The sequence below is a fragment of the Euleptes europaea genome, chromosome 3 (genome assembly GCF_029931775.1).
Source record: "Euleptes europaea isolate rEulEur1 chromosome 3, rEulEur1.hap1, whole genome shotgun sequence".
NCBI classification, from domain to species: Eukaryota; Metazoa; Chordata; class Lepidosauria; order Squamata; family Sphaerodactylidae; genus Euleptes; species Euleptes europaea.
In genome coordinates this window covers 14105628-14129175 of record NC_079314.1, presented here as the reverse complement: position 1 = coordinate 14129175, position 23548 = coordinate 14105628, and the positions used below count along the sequence as shown (strand labels likewise).

Below are 23548 nucleotides of genomic sequence, written 5' to 3'. Positions count from 1 at the left end.
ACAGAAACTTCATTTGGATACTTTGACATCAGCAGAGCCAGATTTAAGGACAGGTATCAGTGTTCCATGTTTTCTCTAGAAATCCCCAGCGATGTGGATGTGGATCCTAGCAACAAACAGCTAGAGGTAGGCTGTGTTGAAATCAATGACATTGGAACTGAGATGTACAACTACATAAATAACCCTATACTCACCCGCAAATCTGTGACCTGACCATTGTTGGCAGCACCACCATTGTAGCCATTACCACTGCTGCCGCCGCTGCCTTGGCCTCTCTAAACATTTAAAAAAAAAAAAAAAACAATTCACCAAAAAACCAAATTTGCTTGTTTCTTGAAATATGATTTTAAATATTCAAGAAGGCTAGTCATGTGACTGGGATCCAGTAACAACCAAAAAAGGCATCCTGGGACACTTTAATCATCCATAGGTTCATTATGACACAGCCTTTCAGGAAAGAGAACCTGCTTCATACTGGATTTGATATTTTAAGATGTCCACCTGAGATCTGTAACAAATATTCATTCGGATATAGTTTGAGCTCAACTGCTGATCCTGTAGCAATGCATACAACATAATTTCTACTCCTGCTGAGTTATGGGAAGAGATAACATTTTCGAAAGAGGCTTTATCCCTGAATGGTTCACATTTTCTTCACAATCTCTGCAAAACATGCTGGATTTGAAACTATTGAAAACAGAGTAAATCATATTCTCAATTTAAAAGGTTCACTTCAGGATATGGGTTATAGTCATAGCTCTGATATTGTAACCAGAACTAACATGACCACAAACATAGTTTTGGTCATCCTATAGAATTGATTTTTTTTAAAAATCATTGAGTCTGTTTTTTAATACAATGTTAAATATTCCAAATGGCTAGGTAACTATGGTCGAAAATGCATGGTCGGTTTAGCCTCCTTTATTCTATATTATAGCCAGGATTCAGCCAGGATCAAACGCAAATTTGGCGAAACGCATGCGTTCGTTCCTGGCTGAATCCTGCCTGAAACATTGATTAAAGGAGGCGAAAGTGATCATGCGTTTTCGCCCTATGTTATGACAAAACGGGAGGGGGGGGGACATGTTGTGCCACCTTAATTATTAATAGGTTTATTAACGTATAACTTTTAAGAGAAGAGAGTAATAATGGATTTGATTTAAAAATGTCCCTTCGACTTGCACAGAAACTTCATTTGGATACTTTGACATCAGCAGAGCCAGATTTAAGGACAGAAATCAGTGTTCCATGTTTTGCTCCAGAAATCATGAGTGATGTGGCTGTGGATCCTCGCAACAAACAGTTAGAGGTAGGCTGTGTTGAAATCAATGACATTGGAACTGAGATCTTCACTTAATGTGCATCAAAAAGGGGGATTTGGCATAATCAACTACATAAATAACCTTATACTCACCAGGAAATCTGTGCCCTGACCATTGTTGGCAGCACCACCATTGTAGCCATTACCACTGCTGCTGCCGCTGCCTTGGCCTCCCTAAAGAAGAATAAAAAAAAAAAACAATTCTCCAAATCTGCTTGTTTCTTGAAATATGATTTTTTTTAATGGGTTATAGTCATAGTTCTGATCATTGTAACCAGAACTACCATGACCACAAACATAGTTTTGGTCATCCTATAGAATTGATTTTTTTTTAAAAAAAATCATTGAGTCTGTTTTTTAATACAATGTAAAATATGCCAAATGGCTAGTTAACTATGGTCAGAAATGCATGGTCGCTTTAGTCTCTTTATTCCCTATTTCAGCCAGGATTCAGCCAGGATCGAACGCAAATTTGGCAAAACGCATGCGTTCGATCCTGGCTGAATCCTGCCTGAAACAGGGAATAAAGGAGGCGAAAGTGGTCATGCGTTTTCGCCCTATGTTATGACAAAATGGGAGGGGGGAGCATGTTGTGTCACTTTAATTATTAATAGGTTTTTTATGGTATAACTTTTAAGGGAAGAGAGTAATAATGGATTTGATTTAAAAATGTCCCTTTGACTTGCACAGAAAGTTCATTTGGATACTTTGACATCAGCAGAGCCAGATTTAAGGACAGAAATCAGTGTTCCATGTTTTGCTCCAGAAATCATGAGTGATGTGGCTGTGGATCCTCGCAACAAACAGTTAGAGGTAGGCTGTGTTGAAATCAATGACATTGGAACTGAGATCTTCACTTAATGTGCATCAAAAAGGGGGATTTGGCATAATCAACTACATAAATAACCTTATACTCACCCGGAAATCTGTGCCCTGACCATTGTTGGCAGCACCACCATTGTAGCCATTACCACTGCTGCTGCCGCTGCCTTGGCCTCCCTAAAGAAGAATAAAAACAATTCTCCAAATCTGCTTGATTCTTGAAATATGATTTTTTTAATGGGTTATAGTGATAGTTCTGATCATTGTAACCAGAACAACCATGACCACAAACATAGTTTTGGTCATCCTATAGAATTGATTTTTTTTTTAAAAAATCATTGAGTCTGTTTCTTAATACAATGTTAAATATGCCAAATGGCTAGGTTACTATGGTCGGAAATGCATGGTCGCTTTAGCCTCTTTATTCCCTATTTCAGCCAGGATTCAGCCAGGATCGAACGCAAATTTGGCAAAACGCATGCGTTCGATCCTGGCTGAATCCTGCCTGAAACAGGGAATAAAGGAGGCGAAAGTGGTCATGCGTTTTCGCCCTATGTTATGACAAAATGGGAGGGGGGAGCATGTTGTGTCACTTTAATTATTTATAGGTTTATTAAGGTATAACTTTTAAGGGAAGAGAGTAATAATGGATTTGATTTAAAAATGTCCCTTCGACTTGCACAGAAACTTCATTTGGATACTTTGACATCAGCAGAGCCAGATTTAAGGACAGAAATCAGTGTTCCATGTTTTGCTCCAGAAATCATGAGTGATGTGCTTGTGGATGTGCCTGTGGATCCTGTAGATCCCCTGTGGTTCTACTAGAGGTAGGCTGTGTTGAAATCAATGACATTGGAACTTAGATCTTCACTTAGTGTGCATCAAAAAGGGGGATTTGGCATAATCAACTACATAAATAACCTTATACTCACCCGGAAATCTGTGCCCTGACCATTGTTGGCAGCACCACCATTGTAGCCATTACCACTGCTGCTGCCGCTGCCTTGGCCTCCCTAAAGAAGAATAAAAAAAAAAAACCAATTCTCCAAATCTGCTTGTTTCTTGAAATATGATTTTTTAATGGGTTATAGTGATAGTTCTGATCATTGTAACCAGAACTACCATGACCACAAACATAGTTTTGGTCATCCTATAGAATTGATTTTTTTTTAAAAAAATCATTGAGTCTGTTTCTTAATACAATGTTAAATATGCCAAATGGCTAGGTAACTATGGTCGGAAATGCATGGTCGCTTTAGCCTCTTTATTCCCTATTTCAGCCAGGATTCAGCCAGGATCGAACGCAAATTTGGCAAAACGCATGCGTTCGATCCTGGCTGAATCCTGCCTGAAACAGGGAATAAAGGAGGCGAAAGTGGTCATGCGTTTTCGCCCTATGTTATGACAAAATGGGAGGGGGAGCATGTTGTGTCACTTTAATTATTTATAGGTTTATGAAGGTATAACTTTTAAGGGAAGAGAGTAATAATGGATTTGATTTAAAAATGTCCCTTCGACTTGCACAGAAACTTCATTTGGATACTTTGACATCAGCAGAGCCAGATTTAAGGACAGAAATCAGTGTTCCATGTTTTGCTCCAGAAATCATGAGTGATGTGGCTGTGGATCCTCGCAACAAACAGTTAGAGGTAGGCTGTGTTGAAATCAATGACATTGGAACAGAGATCTTCACTTAATGTGCATCAAAAAGGGGGATTTGGCATAATCAACTACATAAGTAACCTTATACTCACCAGGAAATCTGTGCCCTGACCATTGTTGGCAGCACCACCATTGTAGCCATTACCACTGCTGCTGCCGCTGCCTTGGCCTCCCTAAAGAAGAATAAAAAAAAATTCTCCAAATCTGCTTGATTCTTGAAATATGATTTTTTTAATGGGTTATAGTGATAGTTCTGATCATTGTAACCAGAACAACCATGACCACAAACATAGTTTTGGTCATCCTATAGAATTGATTTTTTTTAAAAAAAAAATCATTGAGTCTGTTTTTTAATACAATGTTAAATATGCCAAATGGCTAGGTAACTACGGTCGAAAATGCATGGTCGCTTTAGCCTCCTTTATTCCCTGTTTCAGCCAGGATTCAGCCAGGATCGAACGCAAATTTGGCAAAACGAATGCATTAGATCCTGGCTGAATCCTGCCTTAAACAGGAAATAAAGGAGGTGAAAGTGATCATGCGTTTTCACCCTATGTTATGACAAAACGGGAGGGGGGGAGCATGTTGTGTCACTTTAATTATTAATAGGTTTATTAAGGTATAACTTTTAAGGGAAGAGAGTAATAATGGATTTGATTTAAAAATGTCCGTTTGACTTGCACAGAAACTTCATTTGGATACTTTGACATCAGCAGAGCCAGATTTAAGGACAGATATCAGTGTTCCATGTTTTGCTCCAGAAATCATGAGTGATATGGCTGTGGATCCTCGCAACAAACAGCTAGAGGTAGGCTGTGTTGAAATCAATGACATTGGAACTGAGATCTTCACTAAGTGTGCATCAAAAAGGGGGATTTGGCATAATCAACTACATAAATAACCTTATACTCACCCGGAAATCTGTGCCCTGACCATTGTTGGAAGCACCACCATTGTAGCCATTACCACTGCTGCTGCCGCTGCCTTGGCCTCCCTAAAGAAGAATTTAAAAAAAAACCAATTCCCCAAATCTGCTTGTTTCTTGAAATATGCTTTTTTAATGGGTTATAGTCATAGTTCTGATCTACCATGACCACAAAAATAGTTTTGGTAATCCTATAGAATTTATTTTTTTAAAAAAATATTGAGTCTGTTTTTTTTAATACAATGTTAAATATTCCAAATGACTAGGTAACTATGGCCGAAAACGCATGGTCGCTTTAGCCTCCTTTCTTCCCTGCTGCCACCGCTGCCTTGGCCTCCCTAAACAAGAATTTTTAAAAAAATACCAATTCACCAAATCTGCTTCTTTCTTGAAATATGATTTTTAAATATTCAGGAGGGCTAGTCATGTGACTGGGATCCAGTAACAACCAAAAAAAATCCTGCGGCACTTTAATCATTCATAGATTCATTATGACAGAGCCTTTCAGGAAAGAAAACCTGCTTCATACTTGATTTGATATTTAAAAATTTTCACCTGAGACTTGTAACAAATATTCAGTTGGATATAGTTTGAGCTCAACTGCTGATCCCGTAGCAATGCATACCACGTAATTTCTACTCCTGCTGAGTTATGGGAAGAAATAACATTTTCTAAAGAGGCTTTATCCCTGAATGGCTCGTATTTTCTTCACCATCTCTGCAAAACATGCTGGATTTGAAACTATTGAAAGCAGAACAAATCATACTCTCCCTTTAAAAGGTTCACTTCAGGATATGGGTAATAGTCATAGCTCTGATCATTTTATCCAGAACTACCATCACCACAGACATAGTTTTGGTCAGCATAAAGAATTGATTTTTTTTTAAATCATTGAATCTTTTTTTTTAATACAATGTTTAATATGCGAAATGGCTGGTAACTATGGGCAAAAACACATGGTCGCTTTAGCCTCCTTTATTCTCTGTTTCAGCCAGGATTCTACCAGGATCGAACTCACATTCGGCGAAATGCATGCGTTTGATCCTGGCTGAATCCTGCTTGAAAAGGGGAATAAAGGAGGCTCAAGTGACCATGCGTTGTTGCCCTACAATATGACAAAACAGAGGGGAGGGGAAGCATGTCGTGTCACTTTAATAATTACTAGGTTTATTAAGGTATAACTGTTAAGGGAAGAAAGTAATAATGGATTTGATTTAAAAATGTCCCTTTGACTTGCACAGAAACTTCATTTGGATACTTTGACATCAGCAGAGCAAGATTTAAGGACAGAAATCAGTGTTCCATGTTTTGCTCCAGAAATCATGAGTGATGTGGCTGTGGATCCTCGCAACAAACAGTTAGAGGTAGGCTGTGTTGAAATCAATGATATTCGAACTGAGATCTTCACTTAATGTGCATCAAAAAGGGGGATTTGGCATAATCAACTACATAAATAACCTTATACTCACCCGTAAATCTGTGCCCTGACCATTGTTGGAAGCACCACCATTGTAGCCATTACCACTGCTGCCGCCGCTGCCTTGGCCTCCCTAAAGAAGAATAGTTTAAAAAATCCTCTCTAAACATTTTAAAAAAAAAAAAATTCACCAAATCTGCTTGTTTCTTCAAATATGATTTTTTAATATTCAAGAAGGCTAGTCATGTGACTGGGATCCAGTAACAACCAAAGAGACATCCTGGGACACTTTAAGCATCCATAGACTCATTATGACCCAGCCTTTCAGGAAAGAGAAGCTGTTTCATACAGGATTTGATATTTTAAAAAGTCCATCTGAGACATGTAACAAATATTCATTTGGATATAGTTTGATCTCAACTGCTCATCCCGTAGCAACGCATACAATGTAATTTCTATTCCTGCTGAGTTATGTGAAAAGATAACATTTTCTAAAGAGGCTTCATCCCTGAATGTTTCATATTTTCTTCACAATCTCTCGAAAACATACTGGATTTGAAACTATTGAAAGAAGAGCAAATCATATTCTCACTTTAAAGGGTTCACTGCAGGATATTGCTTATAGTCACAGCTCTGATCAATGTAACCAGAACTACCATGACCACAAACATAGATTTGGTCATCCTATTGAATTGATTTTTTAAAAAAATTACTGAGTCTGTTTTTTTAATACAATGTTAAATATTCCAAATTGCTAGGTAACTATGGCCGAAAAGGCATGGTCGCTTTAGCCTCTTTTATGCCCTGATTCAGCCAGGACTGAACGCAAATTTGGCAAAACGCATGCGTTCAATCCTGGCTGAATCCTGCCTGAAACAGGTTATAAAGGAGGCTAAAGCGACCATGCGTTTTTGCCCTATGTTATGACAAAACATGGGGGGAAGAGAATGTTGTGTCATTTTAATCATTAATAGGTTTATGAAGGTATAACTTTTAAGGGAAGAGAGTAATAATGGATTTGATTTAAAAATGTCCCTTTGACTTGCACAGAAACTTCATTTGGATACTTTGACATCAGCAGAGCCAGATTTAAGGACAGATATCAGTGTTCCATGTTTTGCTCCAGAAATCATGAGTGATGTGCCTGTGGATGGGCCTGTGCCTGTGAGTGATGTGCCTGTGGATGTGCCTGTGGATCCTGTAGATCCTCTGTGGTTCTACTAGAGGTAGGCTGTGTTGAAATCAATGACATTGGAACTTAGATCTTCACTTAGTGTGCATCAAAAAGGGGGATTTGGCATAACCAACTACATAAATAACCTTATACTCACCCGGAAATCTGTGCCCTGACCATTGTTGGCAGCACCACCATTGTAGCCATTACCACTGCTGCTGCCGCTGCCTTGGCCTCCCTAAAGAAGAATTAAAAAAAAAAACCAATTCTCCAAATCTGCTTGTTTCTTGAAATATGATTTTTTAATGGGTTATAGTGATAGTTCTGATCATTGTAACCAGAACTACCATGACCACAAACATAGTTTTGGTCATCCTATAGAATTGATTTTTTTTTAAAAAAATCATTGAGTCTGTTTCTTAATACAATGTTAAATATGCCAAATGGCTAGGTAACTATGGTCGGAAATGCATGGTCGCTTTAGCCTCTTTATTCCCTATTTCAGCCAGGATTCAGCCAGGATCGAACGCAAATTTGGCAAAACGCATGCGTTCGATCCTGGCTGAATCCTGCCTGAAACAGGGAATAAAGGAGGCGAAAGTGGTCATGCGTTTTCGCCCTATGTTATGACAAAATGGGAGGGGGGAGCATGTTGTGTCACTTTAATTATTTATAGGTTTATGAAGGTATAACTTTTAAGGGAAGAGAGTAATAATGGATTTGATTTAAAAATGTCCCTTTGACTTGCACAGAAACTTCATTTGGATACTTTGACATCAGCAGAGCCAGATTTAAGGACAGAAATCAGTGTTCCATGTTTTGCTCCAGAAATCATGAGTGATGTGGCTGTGGATCCTCGCAACAAACAGCTAGAGGTAGGCTGTGTTGAAATCAATGACATTGGAACTTAGATCTTCACTTAGTGTGCATCAAAAAGGGGGATTTGGCATAATCAACTACATAAATAACCTTATACTCACCCGTAAATCTGTGCCCTGACCATTGTTGGCAGCATCACGATTGTAGCCATTACCACTGCTGCCGCCGCTGCCTTGACCTCCCTAAAGAAGAATAAAAAAAAAAACAATTCTCCAAATCTGCTTGTTTCTTGAAATATGATTTTTTAATGGGTTATAGTCATAGTTCTGATCATTGTAACCAGAACAACATGACCACAAACATAGTTTTGGTAATCCTATAGAATTGATTTTTTAAAAAAAATATTGAGTCTGTTTTTTTAATACAATGTTAAATATTCCAAATGACTAGGTAACTATGGCCGAAAACGCATGGTCGCTTTAGCCTCCTTTATTCCATGATTCAGCCAGGATCGAACGCAAATTTGGCAAAACGCATTCCTTCGATCCTGTCTGAATCCTGCCTGAAACGGGGAATAAAGGAGGCTAAAGCCACCATGCGTTTTTGCCCTATGTTATAACAAAACATGGGGGGAGGAAAATGTCGTGTCATTTTAATCATTAATAGGTTTATGAAGGTATAACTTTTAAGGGAAGAGAGTAATAATTGATTTGATTTAAAAATGTCCCTTTAACTTGCACAGAAACTTCATTTGGATACTTTGACATCAGCAGAGCCAGAAGTAAGGACAGATATCAGTGTTCCATGTTTTGCTCCAGAAAACCTCAGTAATGTGGCTGTGGATCCTAGCAACAAACAGTTAGAGGTAGGCTGCGTTGAAATCAATGACATTGGAACTGAGATCTTCAATTAGTGTGCATCAAAAAGGGGGATTTGGCATAATCAACTACATAAATAACCTTATACTCACCCGGAAATCTGAGCCCTGACCATTGTTGGCAGAACCACCACTGTAGCCATTACCACTGCTGCCGCCGCTGCCTTGGCCTCCCTAAACAAGAATTTTTAAAAAAATACCAATTCACCAAATCTGCTTCTTTCTTGAAATATGATTTTTAAATATTCAAGGGGGCTAGTCATGTGACTGGGATCCAGTAACAACCCAAAAAAAATCCTGGGGCACTTTAATCTTTCATAGATTCATTATGACAGAGCCTTTCAGGAAAGAAAACCTGCTTCATACTTGATTTGATATTTTAAAATTTTCACCTGAGACTTTTAAAAAATATTCATTTGAATATAGTTTGAGCTCAACTGCTGATCCCGTAGCAATGCATACCATGTAATTTCTATTCCTGCTGAGTTATGGGAAGAGATAACATTTTCTAAAGAGTCTTTATATCTGAATAGCTCGTATTTTCTTCACCATCTCTGCAAAACATGCTGGATTTCAAACTATTGAAAGCATTACAAATCATACTCTCCCTTTAAAAGGTTCACTTCAGGATATGGGTAATAGTCATAGCTCTGATCATTTTAGCCAGAACTACCATCACCACAGACATAGTTTTGGTCAGCATAAAGAATTGATTTTTTTAAAATCATTGCATCTTTTTTTTTAATACAATGTTTAATATGCGAAATGGCTGGTAACTATGGGCGAAAACACATAGTTGCTTTAGCCTCCTTTATTCTCTGTTTCAGCCAGGATTCTACCAGGATCGAACTCACATTCGGTGAAACGCATGCGTTTGATTCTGGCTGAATCCTGCTTGAAAAGGGGAATAAAGGAGGCTCAAGTGACCATGCGTTGTTGCCCTACAATATGACAAAACAGAGGGGAGGGGAAGCATGTCGTGTCACTTTAATAATTACTAGGTTTATTAAGGTATAACTGTTAAGGGAAGAGAGTAATAATGGATTTGATTTAAAAATGTCCCTTTGACTTGCACAGAAACTTCATTTGGATACTTTGACATCAGCAGAGCCAGATTTAAGGACAGAAATCAGTGTTCCATGTTTTGCTCCAGAAATCATGAGTGATGTGGCTGTGGATCCTCGCAACAAACAGCTAGAGGTAGGCTGTGTTGAAATCAATGACATTGGAACTGAGATCTTCACTTAATGTGCATCAAAAAGGGGGATTTGGCATAATCAACTACATAAATAACCTTATACTCACCCGGAAATCTGTGCCCTGACCATTGTTGGCAGCACCACCATTGTAGCCATTACCACTGCTGCTGCCGCTGCCTTGGCCTCCCTAAAGAAGAATAAAAAAAAAACCAATTCTCCAAATCTGCTTGTTTCTTGAAATATGATTTTTAATGGGTTATAGTGATAGTTCTGATCATTGTAACCAGAACTACCATGACCACAAACATAGTTTTGGTCATCCTATAGAATTGATTTTTTTTTTAAAAAATCATTGAGTCTGTTTTTTAATACAATGTTAAATATGCCAAATGGCTAGGTAACTATGGTCGAAAATGCATGGTCGCTTTAGCCTCCTTTATTCCGTTTCAGCCAGGATTCAGCCAGGCTCGAATGCAAATTTGGCAAAACGCATGCGTTCGATCCTGGCTGAATCCTACCTGAAACAGGGAATAAAGGAGGCGAAAGTGATCATGCGTTTTCGCCCTATGTTATGACAAAACGGGAGGGGGGGAGCATGTTGTGTCACTTTAATTATTAATAGGTTTATGAAGGTATAACTTTTAAGGGAAGAGAGTAATAATGGATTTGATTTAAAAATGTCCCTTTGACTTGCACAGAAACTTCATTTGGATACTTTGACATCAGCAGAGCCAGATTTAAGGAGAGAAATCAGTGTTCCATGTATTGCTCCAGAAATCATGAGTGATGTGCCTGTGGATGTGCCTGTGCCTGTGAGTGATGTGCCTGTGGATGTGCCTGTGGATCCTGTAGATCCTCTGTGGTTCTACTAGAGGTAGGCGGTGTTGAAATCAATGACATTGGAACTTAGATCTTCACTTAGTGTGCATCAAAAAGGGGGATTTGGCATAATCAACTACATAAATAACCTTATACTCACCCGGAAATCTGTGCCCTGACCATTGTTGGCAGCACCACCATTGTAGCCATTACCACTGCTGCCGCCGCTGCCTTGGCCTCCCTAAAGAAGAATTAAAAAAAAAAACCAATTCTCCAAATCTGCTTGTTTCTTGAAATATGATTTTTTTAATGGGTTATAGTCATAGTTCTGATCATTGTAACCAGAACAACCATGACCACAAACATAGTTTTGGTCATCCTATAGAATTGATTTTTTTTTAAAAAAAAATCATTGAGTCTGTTTTTTAATACAATGTTAAATATACCAAATGCATAGGTAACTATGGTCGAAAATGCATGGTCGCTTTAGTCTCCTTTATTCCCTGTTTCAGCCAGGATTCTACCAGGATCGAATACACATTCGGCCAAACGCATGTGTTCGATTCTGGTTGAAACGGAATAAAAGAGGCTAAAGTTACCATGCGTTTTCCCCTATGTTATGACAAAATGTGGGGTAGGGAGCATGTCATGTCACTTTAATCATTAACCTGAAAACAGAAGCTGGGTACCCAAGGTTGGGTAGAGAGAATATATAGGTATATATGAATATCAACACTGAAAATATAATTTTTGAGAAGAGCTATGTAAAGTTTAAATATATTTTAAAACATTAAAATAGCACAATGGCATTTCCTAGGATTAATATCTGTAACCACATACCAAACGCGTTCTTCAGTGGTTAATTAAAACCCATGTTAAGCCTGCACACATTTATAGAAATAAATAAATACATATACAAACAGTTCAAACCCAACCAGGCATGTGCATAGGTTGTAAAATCTATTACCAATAGATTTCTACTAGGTTGATACCTGCACACATAGTATATGAGAGACATATACTGACCAGTATTACAACTATAACCAATCTGACCAGATGCTTAAGTAATTGCTATGTGTGTGTAAAGTGCCCTCAAGTCGCAGCCGACTTATGGCGACCCCTTTTGGGGTTTTCAATGCAAGAGACTAACAGAGGTGGTTTGCCAGTGCCTTCCTCTGCACAGCAACCCTGGACTTCCTTGATGGTCGCCCTTCCAAATACTAACCAGGGCTTACCCTGCTTAACTTCTGAGATCTGATGAGATCAGGCTAGCCTGGGCCATCCAGGTCAGGTCAGTAATTGCTATACAAAAAAAAATATGGACCATTGAGGGATCAAATTTCTTTCGAGAATTTAACCTCTTCATATAACTCCACAGAAGTATTGCACAAATTATTGAAATACATACAACATAATTTGTGCAATACTTCTGTGGAGTTATATGAAGAGGTTAAATTCTCGAAAGAAGTTTTATCCCTCAATGGTCCATATTTTCCTGGCCTGAAAGGGGTTAGGAGGCTGCCTGCTGGCAGCCCTGCCCTCAGAACACCTGGGAAATGCCTCCCAGGATCCCTAAGCGAGCACTGGCACTGGCAGGAGGCTGGAAGGAGGCTGAGGCAGCGCCAGAGAACCATGCGGCCATGGCAGTCCTAGGAAGATGGCGCAAGTGACACTATGCTGGCATCCATACAAGTTTGCACAGTGCAAGTGGCACGCACGCAGGTGTACGGCTCTTGGTCCCTCCTAAGCCCATTCGGCCCCCTCGCTCAGGAATGGGCTGTATGTTATATCAAAATGGGAGGGGGGACATTTTGAGTCACTTTAATCATTGATAGGTTTATTATGGCATAACCTTTCAGGGAAGAGAGCCTGATTCATACAGGTTTTGATATTTTAAGATGTCCCTTTGACGTATAGAAACTTCATTTGGATACACTTCAGAATCAGCAGAGCCAGATTTAGGGGCAGGTATCAGTGTTTCCATTTTTTTGCATAAATCCCCAGGAGTTTTTTTTCTTCCTGGCTTTGGTTGTGGATCTTAGCAACACACCGTTAGAAGCAGGCTATCTTGAAACCAATTGCATTGAATTGAGATCTTCATTGGGTATTAATCAAAAGCGTACGTATCATAATCAGCTACATAAATACCATCATACTCACCTGGCCACGTGACCACTGACCATTGTAGCCAGAACCACCATTGTTGCCAGCACCATAACCTTGGTCACCCTAAACAAGAATAATAATTTTAAAAAAAAACACTTCACCAATCCTGCTCCTTTCTTGAAATATGATTTCAAATATTCCAGAAGGCTAGTCAAGTGATTGGGTTCCAGCAACAACTCCAAAAGGCCCCTTGTGGGACTTTAATCATTAATACAATTATTATGACACAGCCTTTCAGGAACAAGAGCCTCCTTTATACTGGATTAGATATTTTAAAATGTTCACCTGGGACTTGTAATCAATATTCATTTCGATATAGTTTGATCTCAACTGCTGATCCCGTAGCAATGCATACAAAGTGATTTCTACTCCTGCTGAGTTATGTGAAGAGATAACATTTTCTACAGAGGCCTTATCCCTGAATGGTTCGTATTTTCTTCAACATCTCTGCAAAACATGCTGGATTTGAAACTATTGAGAACAGAGCAAATCATACTCTCCCTTTAAAAGGTTCACTTCAGGATATGGGTTATAGTCATAGCTCTGATCATTTTAGCCAGGACTGCCATGACCACAAACATAGTTTTGGTCATCCTATAGAACTGATTTAAAAAAAAATCGTTGAGTCGTTTTTTTAAAAATACAGTGTTAAATATGACAAATGGCTAGGTAACTATGGGCGAACACGCATGGTCGCTTTAGGCTCCTTAATTCCCTGTTTCAGGCAGGATTCAGCCAGGATCGAACGCACATTTGGCGAAATGCACGCGTTCGATCCTGCCTGAATCCTGCCTGAAACAGGGAATAAAGGAGGCTAAAGCGACCGTGCGTTTTCGCCCTATGTTTTGACAAAACATGGGGGGAGGAGAATGTCGTGTCATTTTAATCATTAATAGGTTTATGAAGGTATAACTTTTAAGGGAAGAGAGTAATAATGGATTTGATTTAAAAATGTCCCTTTGACTTGCACAGAAACTTCATTTGGATACTTTGACATCAGCAGAGCCAGAAGTAAGGACAGATATCAGTGTTCCATGTTTTGCTCCAGAAAACCCCAGTAATGTGGCTGTGGATCCTAGCAACAAACAGTTAGAGGTAGGCTGCGTTGAAATCAATGACATTGGAACTGAGATCTTCACTTAGTGTGCATCAAAAAGGGGGATTTGGCATAATCAACTACATAAATAACCTTATACTCACCCGGAAATATGAGCCCTGACCATTGTTGGCAGAACCACCATTGTAGCCATTACCACTGCTGCCGCCGCTGCCTTGGCCTCCCTAAACAAGAATTTTTAAAAAAATACCAATTCACCAAATCTGCTTGTTTCTTGAAATAAGATTTTTAAATATTCAAGAGGACTAGTCATGTGACTGGGATCCAGTAACAACCAAAAAAAAAAATCCTGGGGCACTTTAATCATTCATAGATTCATGATGACACAGCCTTTCAGGAAAGAAAACCTGCTTCATACTTGTTTTGATATTTAAAAATTTTCACCTTAGACTTGTAACAAATATTCATTTGGATATAGTTTGAGCTCAACTGCTGATCCCGTAGCAATGCATACCACGTAATTTCTATTCCTGCTGAGTTATGGGAAGAGATAACAGTTTCTAAAGAGGCTTTATCCCTGAATGGCTCGTATTTTCTTCACCATCTCTGCAAAACATGCTGGATTTGAAACTATTGAAAGCAGAACAAATCATACTCTCCCTTTAAAAGGTTCACTTCAGGATATGGGTAATAGTCATAGCTCTGATCATTTTAGCCAGAACTACCATGACCACAGACATAGTTTTGGTCAGCATAAAGAATTGATTTTTTTTTAATCATAGGATCTTTTTTTTAATACAATGTTTAATATGCGAAATGGCTGGTAATTATGGGCGAAAACACATGGTTGCTTTAGCCTCCTTTTTTCTCTGTTTCAGCCAGGATTCTACCAGGATCGAACTCACATTCAGCGAAACACATGCGTTTGATCCTGGCTGAATCCTGCTTGAAAAGGGGAATAAAGGAGGCTGAAGTGACCATGTGTTGTCGCCCTACGTTATGACAAAACAGAGGGGAGGGGAAGCATGTCGTGTCACTTTAATAATTACTAGGTTTATTAAGGTATAACTGTTAAGGGAAGAGAGTAATAATGGATTTGATATAAAAATGTCCCTTTGACTTGCACAGAAACTTCATTTGGATACTTTGAATAAGTATTCAAAGTATTCAAAATCTGGCAGAGGCAGATTTAAGGACAGAAATCAGTGTTCCATGTTTTGCTCCAGAAATCATGAGTGATGTGGCTGTGGATCCTCGCAACAAACAGCTAGAGGTAGGCTGTGTTGAAATCAATGACATTGGAACTGAGATCTTCACTTAGTGTGCATCAAAAAGGGGGATTTGGCATAATCAACTACATAAATAACCTTATACTCACCCGGAAATCTGTGCCCTGACCATTGTTGGCAGCACCACCATTGTAGCCATTACCACTGCTGCTGCCGCTGCCTTGGCCTCCCTAAAGAATAAAAAAAAACCAATTCTCCAAATCTGCTTGTTTCTTGAAATATGATTTTTAATGGGTTATAGTCATAGTTCTGATCATTGTAACCAGAACTACCATGACCACAAATATAGTTTTAGTCATCCTATAGAATTGATTTTTTTTAAAAAAAAAATCATTGAGACTGTTTTTTAATACAATGTTAAATATGCCAAATGGCTAGGTAACTATGGTCGAAAATGCATGGTCGCTTTAGCCTCCTTTATTCCCTGTTTCAGCCAGGATTCAGCCAGCATCGAACGCAAATTTGGCGAAACGCATGCATTAGATCCTGGCTGAATCCTGCCTTAAACAGGGAATAAAGGAGGCAAAAGTGATCATGCGTTTTCGCCCTATGTTATGACAAAACGGGAGGGGGGGAGCATGTCGTGTCACTTTAATTATTAATAGGTTTATTAAGGTATAACTTTTAAGGGAAGAGAGTAATAATGGATTTGATTTAAAAATGTCCCTTTGACTTGCACAGAAACTTCATTTGGATACTTTGACATCAGCAGAGCCAGATTTAAGGACAGATATCAGTGTTCCATGTTTTGCTCTAGAAATCATGAGTGATGTGCCTGTGGATGTGCCTGTGCCTGTGAGTGATTTGCCAGTGGATGTGCCTGTGGATCCTGTAGATCCTCTGTGGTTCTACTAGAGGTAGGCTGTGTTGAAATCAATGACACTGGAACTTAGATCTTCACTTAGTGTGCATCAAAAAGGGGGATTTGGCATAATCAACTACATAAATAACCTTATACTCACCCGGAAATCTGTGCCCTGACCATTGTTGGCACCACCACCATTGTAGCCATTACCACTGCTGCTGCCGCTGCCTTGGCCTCCCTAAAGAAGAATTTAAAAAAAAAACAATTCTCCAAATCTGCTTGTTTCTTGAAATATGATTTTTAATGGGTTATAGTCATAGTTCTGATCATTGTAACCAGAACTACCATGACCACAAACATAGTTTTGGTCATCCTATAGAATTAATTTTTAAAATAAAATAAAATCATTGAGTCTGTTTTTTAATACAATGTTAAATATACCAAATGGCTATGGTCGAACTATGGTCGAAAATGCATGGTCGCTTTAGCCTCCTTTATTCCCTGTTTCAGCCAGGATTCAGCCAGGATCGAACGCAAATTTGGCGAAACGCATACGTTCGATCCTGGCTGAATCCTGCCTGAAACAGGGAATAAAGGAGGCGAAAGTAATCATGCGTTTTCGCCCTTTGTTATGACAAAACGGGAGGGGGGAGCATGTCGTGTCACTTTAATTATTAATAGGTTTATTAAGGTTTAACTTGTGATAGCTAAAGTATGGAAACAAGCGAATAAACCTTCAATTATTGATTGGAGAGAGAAATTCTGGATGTATATGAGGATGGCCAAATTAATGGAATTCCTACACGGAAAGGATATGGAAGAATTTAAAAAAAAACATGTTCTAAGGCCACCTCATATTGGGAAAATTTTGCAAAAATGGACTTTACTGTATTAATTAACCAGTTATAGAAATTAGTTTTTTATTGTGTTATTACTATCATAAAAACTGTTTAGACACTTCTTTGGAAGTCGGGTGAAGGGTCACTTTTTAGGTGGGTGAAGGGTCACTTTTTAGGTGGATGAAGGGGAAAGGGTATCTTTTTAAATTTTATAATATAGTAATTTTGAATGTATTAATTAAAGTATATGAATACCCTTTTGTACTTTTTTGTATTTTTGTCTTTAAATTTTTCTTTTTATTTCTTCTTATGGTATGTTTTTCAATTTTATTGTATTTGTTTGTTTTTTATGTTTTGTTACAAAAATTTAATAGAAATTTATATAAAAAAGTATAACTTTTAACGGAGGAGAGTAATAATGGATTTGATTTAAAAATGTCCCTTTGACTTGTACAGAAACTTCATTTGGATACTTTGAAATCAGAAGAGCCACATTTAAGGACAGATACCAGTGTTCCATGTTTTACTCCAGAAATCCCCAGCGATGTGGGTTTGGATCCTAGCAACAAACAGCTAGAGGTAGGCTGTGTTGAAATCAATGACATATTCATTTTGGATATATATCAAAGACATATTCATTTGGATATAGTTTGATCTCAACTGCTGATCCCGTAGCAATGCATACAAAGTAATTTCTACTCCTGCTGAGGTATGTGAAGAGATAACATTTTGTAAAGAGGCTTTATCCCTGAATGGTTTGTAGGGCTGTCGATTCAGTTCAGCCCGAACTGAAAAACAGCTGAATTTCCTTCGATTCGGTGATTTTTCAATTCGGGATGAACTGAACTCAAAAAGGGGGCTATGGGGAGCCGAATTCATTGAGTTCGGGGTGTTCCTGAATTCATTTGGTGAATTCGGGCTGTTTAAACAGATCTTCGCCTTCCAGCTGGAAGGCGCAGATCTGTTCCACCCCCACCACCCCCGCAGGGAGCTTCCCTGAAGGCAACTCAGGGGGGCCTTTAAATAGATCTGCGCCTTCCAGTCGGAAGGGAAGCCCCCTGAAGGCGCGCGGGGGTGGGCGAATTTTCCCCTGAACTCCGGATCTCACCCGAATTTCAGGGATCCGAAGTGGGGGAATTCGGACTTCGGCACGGCCCGAATCTAAACGGGCCGAATTTTGCCAAATCCGAATAAAATGTTCACCTGAGACTTGTAATAAATATTCATTTCGATATAGTTTGATCTCAACTGCTGATCCCGTAGCAATGCATAAAAAGTGATTTCTACTCCTGCTGAGTTATGTGAAGAGATAACATTTTCTACAGAGGCCTTATCCCTGAATGGTTCGTATTTTCTTCAACATCTCTGCAAAACATACTGGATTTGAAACTAAATATGCCAAATGGCTAGGTAACTATGGGCGAAAACGCATGGTCGCTTTAGCCTCCTTAATTCCCTGTTTCAGGTAGGATTCAGCCAGGATCGAATGCACATTTGGCGAAACGCACGCATTCGATCCTGGCTGAATCCTGCCTGAAACAGGGAATAAAGGAGGCTAAAGCAACCGTGCATTTTCGACCTATGTTTTGACAAAACATGGGGGGAGGAGAATGTCGTGTCATTTTAATCATTAATAGGTTTATGAAGGTATAACTTAAGGGAAGAGAGTAATAATGGATTTGATTTAAAAATGTCCCTTTGACTTGCACAGAAACTTCATTTGGATACTTTGACATCAGCAGAGCCAGAATTAAGGACAGATATCAGTGTTCCATGTTTTGCTCCAGAAAACCCCAGTAATGTGGCTGTGGATCCTAGCAACAAACAGTTAGAGGTAGGCTGCGTTGAAATCAATAACATTGGAACTGAGATCTTCACTTAGTGTGCATCAAAAAGGGGGATTTGGCATAATCAACTACATAAATAACCTTATACTCACCCGGAAATCTGAGCCCTGACCATTGTTGGCAGAACCACCATTGTAGCCATTACCACTGCCGCCGCCGCTGCCTTGGCCTCCCTAAACAAGATTTTTTTTAAAAATACCAATTCACCAAATCTGCTTGTTTCTTGATATATGATTTTTAAATATTCAAGAGGGCTAGTCATGTGACTGGGATCCAGTAACAACCCCCCAAAAAAATCCTGGGGCACTTTAATCATTTATAGATTCATGATGACACAGACTTTCAGGAAAGTAAACCTGCTTCATACTTGATTTGATATTTTAAAATTTTCACCTTAGAATTGTAACAAATATTCATTTGGATATAGTTTGAGCTCAACTGCTGATCCCGTAGCAATGCATACAACGTAATTTCTACTCCTGCTGAGTTATGGGAAGAGATAACATTTTCTAAAGAGGCTTTATCCCTGAATGGTTTGTATTTTCTTCACCATCTCTGCAAAACATGCTAGATTTGAAACTATTGAAAGCAGAGCAAATCATACTCTCCCTTTAAAAGGTCACTTCAGGATATGGGTAATAGTCATAGCTCTGATCATTTTAGCCAGAACTACCATCACCACAGACATAGTTTTGGTCAGCATACAGAATTGATTTTTTTTAAATCATTGAATCTTTTTTTTTTTAAATACAATGTTTAATATGTGAAATGGTGGTAACTATGGGCGAAAACACAAGGTCGCTTTAGCCTCCTTTAATCTCCGTTTCAGCCAGGATTCTACCAGGATCGAACTCACATTCGGCGAAACGCATGCGTTTGATCCTGGCTGAATCCTGCTTGAAAAAGGGAATAAAGGAGGCTCAAGCGACCATGCGTTGTCGCCCTATGTTATGACAAAACGGAGGGAGGGGTAACATGTCGTGTCACTTTAATAATTAATAGGTTTATTAAGGTATAACTTTTAAGGGAAGAGAGTAATAATGGATTTTAGTTTAAAATTTCCCTTTCACTTGTACAGAAACTTCATTTGGATACTTTGACATCAGCAGAGCCAAAATTAAGGACAGATATCAGTGTTCCATGTCTTGCTCCAGAAAATCCCAGCGATGTAGCTGTGGATCCTCGCAACAAACAGTCAGAGGTAGGCTGCGTTGAAATCAGTAACATTGGAACTGAGATCTTCAGTTGGTGTGCATCAAAAAGGGGGATTTGGCATGATCAGCCAGATTTAAGGACAGATATCAGTGTGCCAATTTTTCTGCATAAATCCCCAGGGGTTTTTTTCCTGGCTTTGGTTGTGGATCCTAGCAACACACAGTTAGAAGCAGGCTATCTTGAAACCAATTGCATTGAATTGAGATCTTCATTTGGTATTAATCAAAAGCATACGTGTCATAATCAGCTACGGAAATACCATCATACTCACCTGGCCACGTGACCACTGACCATTGTAGCCAGAACCACCATTGTTGCCACCACCATAACCTTGGCTACCCTAAACAAGAATAATAATAAAAAACACTTCACCAATCCTGCTCCTTACTTGAAATATGATTTCGAATATTCCAGAAGGCTAGTCAAGTGATTGGGTTCCAGCAACAACCCCAAATGTCCCCTTGTTGGACTTTAATAATTAATACATTTATTATGACACAGCCTTTCAGGAATTAGAGCCTCCCTTATACTGGACTAGATATTTTAAAATGTTCACCTGAGACTTGTAATAAATATTCATTTGGATATAGTTTGATCTCAACTGCTGATCCCATAGCAATGCATACAAAATGATTTCTACTCCTGCTGAGTTATGTGACGAGATAACATTTTCTAACGAGGCTTTATCCCTGAATGGTTTGTATTTCCTTCACCATCTCTGCAAACATGCTGGATTTGAAACTATTGAGAGCCGAGCAAATCATACTCTCCCTTTAAAAGGTTCACTTCAGGATATGGGTTATAGTCATAGCTCTGATCATTTTAGCCAGGACTGCCATGACCACAAACATAGTTTTAATCATCCTATAGAACTGATTTTTTTAAAAAAAATCGAATCTGTTTTTTTAAAAATACAATGTTAAATATGCCAAATGGCTAGGTAATTATGGGTGAAAACGCATGGTAGCTTTAGCCTCCTTTATTCCCTGTTTCAGGCAGGATTCAGCCAGATAGAATGCACATTTGGCGAAACGCATGCGTTCAATCCTGGCTGAATCCTGCCTGAAACAGGGAATAAAGGAGGCGAAAGCGACCATGCGTTTTCGCCCAATGTTATGACAAAACATGGGGAGAGGAGAATGTTGTGTCATTTTAATCATTAATAGGTTTATTAAGGTATAACTTTTAAGGGAAGAGAGTAATAATGGATTTGATTTAAAAATGTCCCTTTGACTTGTACAGAAACTTCATTTGGATACTTTGACATCAGCAGAAGCAAAATTAAGGACAGATATCAGTGTTCCATGTTTTGCTCCAGAAAACCCCAGTGATGTGGCTGTGGATCCTCGCAACAAACAGTTAGAGGTAGGCTGCGTTGAAATCAATAACAGTGGAACTGAGATCTTCACTTAGTGTGCATCAAAAAGGGGGATTTGGCATAATAAAGTACATAATTAACTTTATACTCACCCGGAAATCTGTGCCCTGACCATTGTTGGCAGCACCACCATTGTAGCCATTACCACTGCTGCTGCCGCTGCCTTGGCCTCCCTAAAGGAGAATTAAAAAAAAAATTCTCCTAATCATATTGTTTCTTGAAATATGATTTTTAAATATTCAAGAGGGCTAGCCACATGACTGGGTTCCAGCAACAACCAAAAAAGGCATCCTGGGGCACTTTAATCATCCATAGATTCAGTATGACACAGCCTTTCAGGAAAGAGAACCTGCTTCATACTAGATTTGATCTTTTAAAATGTCCACCTTAGACTTGTAACAAATATTCATTTGGATATAGTTTGATCTCAATTGCTGATCCCGTAACAATGCATACAACATGATTTCTACGCCTGCTGAGTTATGTGAAGAGATAACATTTTCTAAAGAGGCTTTATCCCTGAATGGTTCATATTTTCTTCACCATCTCTGCAAAACATGCTGGATTTGAAACTATTGAAAGCTGAGCAAATCATACTCTCCCTTTAAAAGTTTCACTTCAGGATATGGGTTATAGTCATAGCTCTGATCATGTTAGCCAGAACAACCATGACCACAAACATAGTTTTGGTCATCCTATAGAATTAATTTTTAAAAAATAATTGAATCTGGGTTTTTTTAATACAATGTTAAATATGCCAAATGGCTAGGTAACTATGGGTGAAAACGCATGGTCGCTTTAGCCTCCTTTATTCCCTGTTTCAGCCAGGATTCAGCCAGGATCGAACGCACATTCGGCGAAACGCATGCGTTTGATCCTGGCTTAATCCTGCCTGAAACAGGGAATAAAGGAGGCGAAAGCGACCATGCGTTTTTGCCCTATGTTATGACAAAACAAGGGGGGAGGAGAATGTTGTGTCATTTTAATCATTAATAGGTTTATTAAGGTATAACTTTTAAGGGAAGAGAGTGATAATGGATTTGATTTAAAAATGTCCCTTTGACTTGTACAGAAACTTCATTTGGATACTTTCACATCAGCAGAGCCAGAATTAAGGACAGATATCAGTGTTCCATGTTTTGCTCCAGAAAACCCCAGTGATGTGGCTTTGGATCCTCGCAACAAACAGTTAGAGGTAGGCTGCGTTGAAATCAATAACATTGGAACTGAGATCTTCACTTAGTGTGCATCAAAAAGGGGGATTTGGCAAGATCAGCCAGATTTAAGGACAGATATCAGTGTGCCAATTTTTTCTGCATAAATCCCCAAAATGGGAGGGGGGACATTTTGTGTCACTTTCATCATTGATAGGTTTATTATGGCATAACCTTTCAGGGAAGAGAGCCTGATTCATACTGGATTTGATATTTTAAGATGTCCCTTTGATGTATAGAAACTTCATTTGGATAAACTTCAGAATCAGCAGAGCCAGATTTAAGGGCAGATATCAGTGTTTCAATTTTTTCTGCATAAATCCCCAGGAGTTTTTTTTCTTCCTGGCTTTGGTTGTGGATCCTAGCAACACACAGTTAGAAGCAGGCTATCTTGAAACCAATTGCATTGAATTGAGATCTTCATTTGGTATTAATCAAAAGCATACATGTCGTAATCAGCTACATAAATACCATCATACTCACCTGGCCACGTGACCACTGACCATTGTAGCCAGAACCCCCATTGTTGCCACCACCATAACCTTCGCCACCCTAAACAAGAATAATAATAAAAAAACACTTCACCAATCCTGCTCCTTTCTTGAAATATGATTTCAAATATTCCAGAAGGCTAGTCAAGTGATTGGGTTCCAGCAACAACCCCAAAATTCCCCTTGTGGGACTTTAATCATTAATACATTTA

General features: G+C 38.9%; 1 protein-coding gene across 1 annotated transcript in view; it reads right to left on the bottom strand.

Annotated features, from left to right (window-relative positions):
• Nucleotides 1-23548, bottom strand: part of LOC130474679 (uncharacterized PE-PGRS family protein PE_PGRS54-like) — a 196971-nt gene that overhangs the window by 77069 nt on the left and 96354 nt on the right. The window contains exons 52-71 of the mRNA XM_056846378.1: nucleotides 23329-23397; nucleotides 21724-21804; nucleotides 20525-20593; nucleotides 19131-19211; nucleotides 16510-16590; nucleotides 15637-15717; nucleotides 14402-14482; nucleotides 13196-13264; nucleotides 11196-11276; nucleotides 10323-10403; nucleotides 9111-9191; nucleotides 8302-8382; nucleotides 7479-7559; nucleotides 6200-6280; nucleotides 4719-4799; nucleotides 3898-3978; nucleotides 3076-3156; nucleotides 2240-2320; nucleotides 1415-1495; nucleotides 195-275 (exon numbers count right to left, since the gene is read on the bottom strand). Coding sequence (XP_056702356.1) covers nucleotides 195-275; nucleotides 1415-1495; nucleotides 2240-2320; nucleotides 3076-3156; nucleotides 3898-3978; nucleotides 4719-4799; nucleotides 6200-6280; nucleotides 7479-7559; nucleotides 8302-8382; nucleotides 9111-9191; nucleotides 10323-10403; nucleotides 11196-11276; nucleotides 13196-13264; nucleotides 14402-14482; nucleotides 15637-15717; nucleotides 16510-16590; nucleotides 19131-19211; nucleotides 20525-20593; nucleotides 21724-21804; nucleotides 23329-23397 — 1584 coding nt within the window. The remainder of the gene's footprint in view (nucleotides 1-194; nucleotides 276-1414; nucleotides 1496-2239; nucleotides 2321-3075; nucleotides 3157-3897; nucleotides 3979-4718; nucleotides 4800-6199; nucleotides 6281-7478; nucleotides 7560-8301; nucleotides 8383-9110; nucleotides 9192-10322; nucleotides 10404-11195; nucleotides 11277-13195; nucleotides 13265-14401; nucleotides 14483-15636; nucleotides 15718-16509; nucleotides 16591-19130; nucleotides 19212-20524; nucleotides 20594-21723; nucleotides 21805-23328; nucleotides 23398-23548) is intronic.